The sequence below is a fragment of the Silene latifolia genome, chromosome 1 (assembly GCF_048544455.1).
Source record: "Silene latifolia isolate original U9 population chromosome 1, ASM4854445v1, whole genome shotgun sequence".
NCBI lineage: Eukaryota > Viridiplantae > Streptophyta > Magnoliopsida > Caryophyllales > Caryophyllaceae > Silene > Silene latifolia.
The window spans coordinates 36,158,241-36,168,154 of record NC_133526.1 but is presented as its reverse complement, the minus strand read 5'-3'; the positions used below and the strand labels follow the sequence as shown (position 1 = coordinate 36,168,154).

General features: G+C 41.4%; 1 protein-coding gene across 1 annotated transcript; it reads right to left on the bottom strand.

Moving 5' to 3' along the window:
- Positions 1 to 5,550: 5,550 nt before the first annotated feature.
- Positions 5,551 to 8,876, bottom strand: LOC141603349 (putative pectinesterase/pectinesterase inhibitor 41). The gene is made up of 2 exons (XM_074422895.1): positions 7,744 to 8,876; positions 5,551 to 6,453 (listed from the first exon to the last, which is right to left on the bottom strand). The coding sequence occupies exons 1-2, from the start codon at positions 8,792 to 8,794 to the stop codon at positions 5,762 to 5,764; spliced, it is 1,743 nt and encodes a 580-aa protein (XP_074278996.1). The 5' UTR covers positions 8,795 to 8,876; the 3' UTR covers positions 5,551 to 5,761.
- Between the last annotated feature and the right edge of the window lie 1,038 nt (positions 8,877 to 9,914).

The following is a 9,914-nucleotide window of genomic DNA, read 5'->3' as shown; positions in this document are numbered from 1 at the left end:
AAGGCCTTGAATTTGAAAAAAAAAATCACCACTCTTTGAACTCGTAGCCAGTAGTTATGGTTGGTCAAAGCTTTTCTAACGAATAAACTTTGACCGACCATAATTGCCGACTACGAATTGAGACGCCGGTGAATTCTTTTTCAAATTGAAGACCTCTTAAAGACGGTCAATTTAAAAAAAAACGTTTATCGTATTCTGAACTTGTAGCCAAGAGTTATTGACGGTCAAAGTTTTTTTGCAAGAAAAGAGGGGTACATCTTAAAAAATGAAAAAGTCGAGGGGTACACAAGAGAATATCCTTTTTTATTTTAATCGATAAGTATAAGGACATCCTCCTAGAAAACACAGGTATTTTCCACATTCATTATTCAACACACATCCTCTCCATTTCTTCTTCTCTCCATTTCCTTCCATTTCCTTTTAACGGTCCGGATCATATTTTAGAACGATCTAATGGCGCAAGTAATTGATAAGATAAATGAGGAATAATAATATAATATATAATTGTGAGAGAAAATGGACAAAAAATGGAGAGAAGGAAATAGAGAGGATCTTGCTCTTCATTATTATACCAAACATAGCAAATGTGCTTCCATAAGTGATTAATGAATCTACTTTACAATACACATCAAATGCACATGATGAGTTATTAAATATATTGAGTAAATGAGTAATATAAAAGCAATGGCCCATAAATAAAATTTATAGAGTATATATTACTAAAATATTACACTAACTTAATTAAATTGTATCTCAAATAGAAACAAGGGAAATTCTCACTTGTACCCCTCTGCTCTAGGCTAATCTTACTTGTACATCTACTTTTCAGAAAAGCCCACTTGTACCCTTCAATTTACTAATTATTCTCACTTATATCCCTTAAGTATAGACTAGTCTCACTTGTACAATTGTACCCTTACTTTTAAGGAAAGCCCACACTCCAACATCATAATACTAAGCACCAACAATTAAAATGTTAAGTGAATTCTCGTTTGTCATTACGAAGTGGGAAAGAAGTGTTAAATACCCTTATGTAAAATGTTCAGGGCTATGTAAACAATATCATACCTTAATTGAAATAAATACAATATTTGTTTTCTCTCGAACAAACATCATTTTTCCCTCCAAATACATTTTTACCTGACTTCTTATCATCATCAACATTCATCTTTTACCCTTTTACCACCCTTTATCCTTAATATTCATCATTTACTATACTTAAGGGGTATATGTGAGAATAACTCGGAAGTTGGAGGGTACAAGTGGATTTTCCTAAAAAGTAGGGGTATAAGAAGTGATGGGGCATATTCTGCACCCGCTGACCGAGTCAACATACTGAGTAAGGTCAAAGATATCTACAGCAAGTCAACGACTTAGACGGCCTAACCGACGCAGCCTGTCGGCCTGTCTCTTGTGCCTCGGCTAGGACAATTAGCCAGCCGGGGCACATATCCGCGAACTCATATCCAAGACCCCTCGGCGGCGAGTCAACAGGGCCCGCCGGCCTGTCATGGGTCCCTCGGCCGAGGGTAGATCAGTCTTTCCACCTGCTAACCACTTGGCCACTTGGCCACTACGTGACAAAAGGTGAAAGTCTATAAATACTCCTCAACCTTCATTGAGGAAAGGATCCAATTAATCCACAACTTAACCTAAATACACTATTCATCTGGTAATATCTTCCTTATCTCTCTACAATACATACTTAGCCAAGCAACACAACTTAATCCTTTAAGTTTACTGACTTGAGCGTCGGAGTGAGTACGCTTGGCACAAAGCCAAGCCCTCAGTTCGTTCATTGTTGCAGGAGAGGCCGAGAGGAACGATTAAGACAAGAAGGATTCAACTCAAGACATCATTCTACAAGCCGCGGGTGGTAACAATACTTGCTCTGGAATTACACCCGGAACAATTGGCGCCGTCTGTGGGGATAGATACTAGAAGCTAGTCACATTCATTCCCAAACAAAAAGAAACTCAAAACAAAAGCCCACCCAAAAAGCTAAGAAGATGTCGAAACAACCAGAGAAGGTGCTTGTGGAAAATGAATTCTACCAAGACGACACATTCCACAACTTGGAAATCGGGCAGTCCCCCACCGGCCGTGTCACTGATACGACGAACGGGATGCCAAAGGAACAAGATACACCGCTGCCCGCCGACCAAGTCACCATCATGGGACATGTGGTTGATGCGGCAAAACTGAAGCTACCCCTGGACCTAATTGGTAGGACGCCGGCTCACACTATCACACCGACAAGAGCGACGGAACCCGCCCAGGAGACCAGGGCCCGAAATGTGACTCCGAGAAACTTGAACGGAGCACTAGGAGAAGCTGACCCTGTCAAGACGCCGGGGGAGCTAAATGCAATCGAGCCAAAACCTCGATCACTTCGGCCGAAGCCAGGAGTGACGGGGGAACGAGCCGGTAAATGCAATCGAGCCAAAACCTCGATCATCTCGGCTAAAGCCGGGAGTGACGGGGGAACGAGCCGAAAGATGCAATCGAGCCAAAACCTCGATCACTTCGGCCGAAGCCAGGAGTGACGGGGGAACGAGCCGGTAAATGCAATCGAGCCAAAACCTCGATCACCTCGGCCAAAGCCGGGAGTGACGGGGGAACGAGCCGAAAGATGCAATCGAGCCAAAACCTCGATCACTTCGGCCGAAGCCAGGAGTGACGGGGAACGAGCGCAGAAATGCAATCGAGCCAAAACCTCGATTACCTCGCCAAAGCCGGAGTGACGGGAACGAGCCGAAAGATGCAATCGAGCCAAAACCTCGATCACTTCGGCCGAAGCCAGGAGTGACGGGGGAACGAGCCGGTAAATGCAATCGAGCCAAAACCTCGATCACTTCTGCCGAAGCTAGGAGTGACGGGGGAACGAGCCGGTAAATGCAATCGAGCCAAAACCTCGATCACCTCGGCTAAAGCCGGGAGTGACGGGAGAACGAGCCGAAAGATGCAATCGAGCCAAAACCTCGATCACTTCGGCCGAAGCCGGAGTGACGGGGAACGAGCCGCAGTAAATGCAATCGAGCCAAAACCTCGATCACCTCGCCAAAGCCGGAGTGACGGGGAACGAGCCGAAAGATGCAATCGAGCAAAACCTCGATCACTTCGGCCGGCCGGGAGTGACGGGGAACGAGCGGTAAATGCAATCGAGCAAAACCTCGATCACCTCGGCTAAAGCCGGGAGTGACGGGGGAACGAGCCGAAAGATGCAATCGAGCCAAAACCTCGATCACCTCGGCTAAAGCCGGAGTGACGGGGAACGAGCCGAAAGATGCAATCGAGCCAAAACCTCGATCACCTCGGCCAAAGCCGGAGTGACGGGGAACGAGCCGAAAGATGCAATCGAGCCAAAACCTCGATCACTTCGGCCGAAGCCAGGAGTGACGGGGAACGAGCGTAAGAATGCAATCGAGCCAAAACCTCGATCACCTCGCCAAAGCCGGGAGTGACGGGGAACGAGTGAAAGATGCAATCGAGCAAAACCTCGATCACTTCGGCCGAAGCCAGGAGTGACGGGGGAACGAGCCGGTAAATGCAATCGAGCCAAAACCTCGATCACCTCGGCTAAAGCCGGGAGTGACGGGGGAACGAGCCGAAAGATGCAATCGAGCCAAAACCTCGATCACTACGGCTAAAGCCGGGAGTGACGGGGGAACGAGCCGAAAGATGCAATCGAGCCAAAACCTCGATCACTTCGGCCGAAGCCAGGAGTGACGGGGGAACGAGCCGGTAAATGCAATCGAGCCAAAACCTCGATCACCTCGGCTAAAGCCGGGAGTGACGGGGGAACGAGCCGAAAGATGAAATCGAGCCAAAACCTCGATCACCTCGGCTAATTAAAACCGAGGACGACGGGGGAACGAGCCGATATGCCTAGATATTTACAACGGCAGTCAGAACGTAAACTCGATCACCTCGGCTAACTAAGACTGAGAGTGACGAGGGAACCACGACTTGCCCTCGGCTAATTAAGACCGAGCTTAAGAATGTATAAGTACCGTTGTGACGCAAATCTGACACCTCGGCGAATTAAGACCGAGCGTGAACGAGGACGCAATCAATAATGGTTTATAGATACGAACGTTGTCGCGCCGTAACCCCGATTCCCTCGGCCAAGGCCGGGAAGCAGCGGGGCCACAACGACCGATACGCTAACATGTTTACAACGGCGGTTGGGACACGCTCCTTGACAGAATGCCAATCGACGTATCTTCTTCAACACGCTCCTTGGTATCTACTTGCCAAACGGTCCACTCTCAACCCTGGTCTCGGCCAACGTCTCTCTCTTTTCCACATCGGATGTCCATTACACATCCATGTGGAGGGGGGATAGGGTACGGCCTAAGCAGAACCAAACCGAGGTAGAAGAAGCGGGGCGAGAAGAGTAAAATTTTTACTTGCGCAGAATATACGCTCAACACACATCGGAGCCCATACCACGGCATAGACTACGCTGGGGGCAAATTGATGGGGCATATTCTGCACCCGCTGACCGAGTCAACATACTGAGTAAGGTCAAAGATATCTACAGCAAGTCAACGACTTAGACGGCCTAACCGACGCAGCCTGTCGGCCTGTCTCTTGTGCCTCGGCTAGGACAATTAGCCAGCCGGGGCACATATCCGCGAACTCATATCCAAGACCCCTCGGCGGCGAGTCAACAGGGCCCGCCGGCCTGTCATGGGTCCCTCGGCCGAGGGTAGATCAGTCTTTCCACCTGCTAACCACTTGGCCACTTGGCCACTACGTGACAAAAGGTGAAAGTCTATAAATACTCCTCAACCTTCATTGAGGAAAGGATCCAATTAATCCACAACTTAACCTAAATACACTATTCATCTGGTAATATCTTCCTTATCTCTCTACAATACATACTTAGCCAAGCAACACAACTTAATCCTTTAAGTTTACTGACTTGAGCGTCGGAGTGAGTACGCTTGGCACAAAGCCAAGCCCTCAGTTCGTTCATTGTTGCAGGAGAGGCCGAGAGGAACGATTAAGACAAGAAGGATTCAACTCAAGACATCATTCTACAAGCCGCGGGTGGTAACAATACTTGCTCTGGAATTACACCCGGAACAAGAAGGATTAGCCCGTACCAGAGGGCCGGGGTACAAGTAGCAATTGTACATTATTTACATTCTTTGTTGAGATGGTCAAATAAGTTACCAATGGCGGTTAATAATTAGTCAATGGTGGTCAATGACCGTCAACTTTAAATTTGAGGTCAACAATGTTAGATTGAGTGTAGTAAGGTGAACGACTTCTTTTTATACAATATTGACAATTTAGAGGCAATGGTAAAATAAACTTCATACGAGAGAGTCAAGTATTAGATTTAGGTGTTGAAATGGATTAAGAATTCATAAAGTATCCAAGTTTCTTGCAATTTATTTAACTTAAGTAAACATTAAAATAAACCGAATACATTCCAAAATCCGCAATCAATAAAACCCCCTAACTTTTTGTAAGCAATGTAATCTAGCTCTAGAATTTGATTGATTGGCCTAACTCGATTAAGATGAGAAACAATGATTCTAAGCATAATATGGAGTATATTTTATTTGTACCCTTTATTAATTCGTACATGAATTTTAACTTATGGTCGACATTTAGAACGTTGACCATTCAAATAATAAAAAAAATTGACATATGATAAAAAAAAATAATCTTCAAGTAATAAAAAATAGTATAATAAATTACAAACGGTGCTAAACTAGGTTCTTTCCAAACTATTTTAATTTGTTTATAGCAGCCCGCTGAAAAATGGTACTCCGGTTTGATCTAGCCATTGATCTCCAAATATAAAAGAAGACACCGTGAAATTAGCTGCATCAGTAGCATTCATAATATGAAAACCCGGCCATGTCACCCTACTTGTGGTATTAGAACCCAGACCAGTGTTGTTATACTCCCCATAATACAAAGTATCCAATGCAAATGTCCCGTTCCAATCTCTCCAACCCGATGGATCTACCACGTCACTTATAAATGACTCTAAATAAACCGTTCGTGAATATTGTTTCCACGGACGACCTAAATAAGTTTTGATGGAGCTATTACTGCTAGCAAGATCATCAGCAGCTCGAATGGTGCAATTCTGGATCGAAATCCCGGTGTTTTGGTTTGGATCAGTCCGACCCTGAGCAGTGATGGCATTAAATTGATTGGCCATTGGAAGGCGGGGGAACAAGTTGCAATTTTGGAAGACAACATTAGCGTTACCAAAAATAAAATCGACCGTGCCATAAATGTCGCATTCTCGGTAAAATTGTCTCAAGGAATGTACGTATAATGTGTCTTGGTAAGCTTCAAAGCTACAAGAATAGAAGGTTGACAAATCTGCTCCATTTCTTAGGGCTACTGCTTGATGTTTGATTGCTCCTGCGGTGTTTTGAATTGTTATGTTTATGCCCACGAATCCTGTTCCTACAACAGCTGCATTATAGACAACATCACATGAGATTGCATTACAATTATTGATTACATGATGTAATTGTAGCTGTTAGCTAACATATGTCTATATGTTATAGTCTCTTCGTTTCAATTATTTGTCGATCGAATTGCAGATATTAAAGTGGCCATGAAAATAACCATTTTATTCCGTACTGTTCAACTTGTGTAACAAAATTAAAGTATGGCAGATCAATTATTGACTAGGACGCGAAATTAGATGAATCAGACATCACCAACCAGACCTGCTCCCATTAAACATGCCATGCAAATCATTCAAGTTAGTGTTTATCCATTTCTTGTTCTTTGTGCTACCACCACTAGTTTTTATAATTTTCCGTACCTAAAAGTCTCTAGATCTTGCAATTCTCAAATTTTTATTTCAAACGGGTTATTTTCCGTTTGAAATAAGACCGACTAAATGTAGTCATTTTATAATAAAATGTTATTATTTTCTGATAAAATATTACCATTGTATTCAGGGTAAAAGTGACAACTTTAATTATGACATTTTGCCATTAAATGATTACATTTTATTTAAAAAATGGTGATATTTAGTCCGTCTTATTTCAAATCATTTGAAACAAGACTTGTCTTACAATTTTGTATGTAGCTTTATTTTAAGAGTTTCTGGATTTTGCAATGGGTGAGTTAAGAAAATGAAATAACTTAACGGTTATATCGAGTTTCAATACCATATTTCTACAAGTAAATATATCAAAGAATGTACACAAAAGTTGGTGTTATATGGAAGTATCGTTTTATATTTTGAGTTATGTTAAGTTCACCAAGCTCAATTATTTATTTCCCTTAAAATAAAGTACCCCAAGAGTATTTTATTTTAGTTAAAAAATAAACAAATAATTAAGATCGGAATATTTCTTAGATAAAAATGTTAGCATAACAAACAATACTTGCATGCATTTGAAATACACACCGACACGAGTGTTTCTATCAAGACAGAGACATTACAATAGGGAGATGGCAATTTATCCTAAAATTTATTGTCTACCATTCATTCTTTGATACTACCTTTTCACTATTTAAACCCACTAAATACACACTATTTTTTTTTAAAAAAAATATCTCCACTTGTAGACTGTTCAACTTTAAAAATTGACGTAAATTCATTTATGAATGCATGATAAAGACCATAATACGATAAAGACCAAGATCGCATCCATGCAATTATACTCAAACAATAGAAAACTGTATTAAGTAATTGTACATGTACTGCAAAAATAAATTAGGTGGAAAAAAATAGCAGCAACTTACCAAAAGTAGCAGAATTGAAGGTGGTAAAATTATCAACAACACTGCGATTCCCAGTAATTATAGTCTGGTTAATCCCATCACCAATCATCATAATATACTTCTTCTTCTTATCAATCGACACATTCTCTTCATAAATTCCCGCAGTAACATAAATCAAGAAATACCCTTCACTCCCATCAGTATTATTTGGTGCCGCAGCAACTGCATCATTTACCGCAGTAAAATTCCCACTCCCATCCAAACTCACCATTACTACATCACTTATCAAAACCTCTCCCTCATCGTCGTCACCTCCGTCGAGGAGCCTTCGATTGCGAAGGCTAGCCTCGAGGACGGTCCGAGTCTGAGCCGACATTTTTACCGAGGGGAGGTGGCCGTCTTGGAATGGAGACCGCTTTCGCCCTTTATTATGGGATGGTTTTTTCTTTGTACGTGGAACCCAGGCTTTGTTAAAGAGTGTCAATGCGACCGAGTAGAGTTTAGTATCGTTTAGTAACGGAGAGTTTAGACCCGATTGTATGGACCCGGATGATTGGGCCGAGGTGAGCCCGTCAATGCAGGTTTGTTGGTTGGTTAGAATTCCGCTTAGGAATGTTTGGACGTCTTCGGCTTTGGTTAAGGAGATGGTTTTGTTTTGGGTGGTGTTGACGGATTGAAACGACGTCGTTAAGAAGTCGAGGTTGAGCTGAGCCAGGAACTGGCAATCTTGTAGGGCTCCTACAGATGACGGGGTAAGCCCGAGTTTACGGCTTTTGGCTATATATTTGTTAACGAGTTTTAGAAATTTTGTAGCTTGGGATATGGACCGTTTGAATGAAAATCGGCCATATTCATAAACATTAGCGGTTTGGTTATCGGATTTAAGTACATTGCTGCAATAACCCGGGTATTGGGTTGATTGGCATACAGTCGATGCTGGGACTGGAGTGGTTGCGTTAGTGGGTGTCGCGGGTGGTGGAGGTGGTGATAGTGAACGGGTGTGGATTATTAGGAAATGGAAGATTATTAAGGATGTTAATGTTTGTAAAAATATTGAGTGATTAGTAGTCATGTTTAAATTAATATAACTGTTGGAGTGTGGGAGTATGTTAAAAGAGTGGAAATATGAGGAATTATATAGGGTGGGAGTTTGAGAAGTCAAAATGTGGAAAGGGTAGAGTTTTCAAAATACGCGTAATGAGGTGAGGTGGTGCCAAATTTAATGCATGAGTTTAAGTTTGGTCTTTGTAGGGTTTCAAGTTGGCCCCGACGTCCGACGACTTCGATAAGTCGCACTAAGAGTAACATGTTTTCTACCAAATATACTGTTATCGCTTTTTCAATATACGATGTTTCATTATACTTCCTTGTGAGTTGTGACTTGTGAGGATGATATTAAAGCAAAGACATTCCGAGTATAAATTAGTCCATGTATTACTCGTAATAAAGATATGGAATAAATGTATGATCAAAATAAGTTAACCAAATTTTATAGTAAAACTAACTTTGAAGATTTGCTTAAAGATATTAAGTCAATTACGAATAAATTATGGTAGCAAAATATGACGTCAAGTTAATTTTTTTTAGATTATTATATCAAACAATGCTAAAATGACTCACTCTCATCCAAACCAAAGGTAACACTTGCTTTTCGACACTATTCATGGTCGTAGAGAATTTTTGATATTATTCTTAATCTATAAGACAAAATATAGTCATGTGAGATTTTGTTTTATTTATCGTCATGAATGTTATAAGAATATCAAATTTTTATAATTTTTAATAATGTGTAACTAAAGATATTCGCGTTATAAAACGTGTCTCGACAGGTGTAATAAAGCAACTGTTACCTTTGGTTTGGATGAAATGGAGTACTAAACATCATGCGATAACATTGATTTGGTATAGTCCTCGAAGCTATTTCTATCATGAAACAAAAAAAAAAAGTAGGAACGGATTTTTTGTTATTGGTATGGGATGACAAATTAACAAGTGTATTTAGGTGATCAAATTATTTTCGAAATTGGTTTTTGAACCTCTACACTGCACGGGTGGCAACAGAAAGTTTTATTGAAAGTTAAAACATGCATAATTTTTGGATTTAGTAAATAACTAAACTTTTAGTAGCCGAGAAGGTTCAAGAAGAGCAAATAAATGAATAAGACATTTAAACATAGAACAATTGAGACAAA

Bases quoted from the DNA above. Each gene is read 5' to 3' on its own strand.
- LOC141603349 (XM_074422895.1), bottom strand. From the start codon at position 8,794: ATGACTACTAATCACTCAATATTTTTACAAACATTAACATCCTTAATA. The intron at 6,454-7,743 runs GTAAGTTGCTGC...TCTATAATGCAG, and splicing joins CTTCAATTCTGCTACTTTTG to CTGTTGTAGGAACAGGATTC.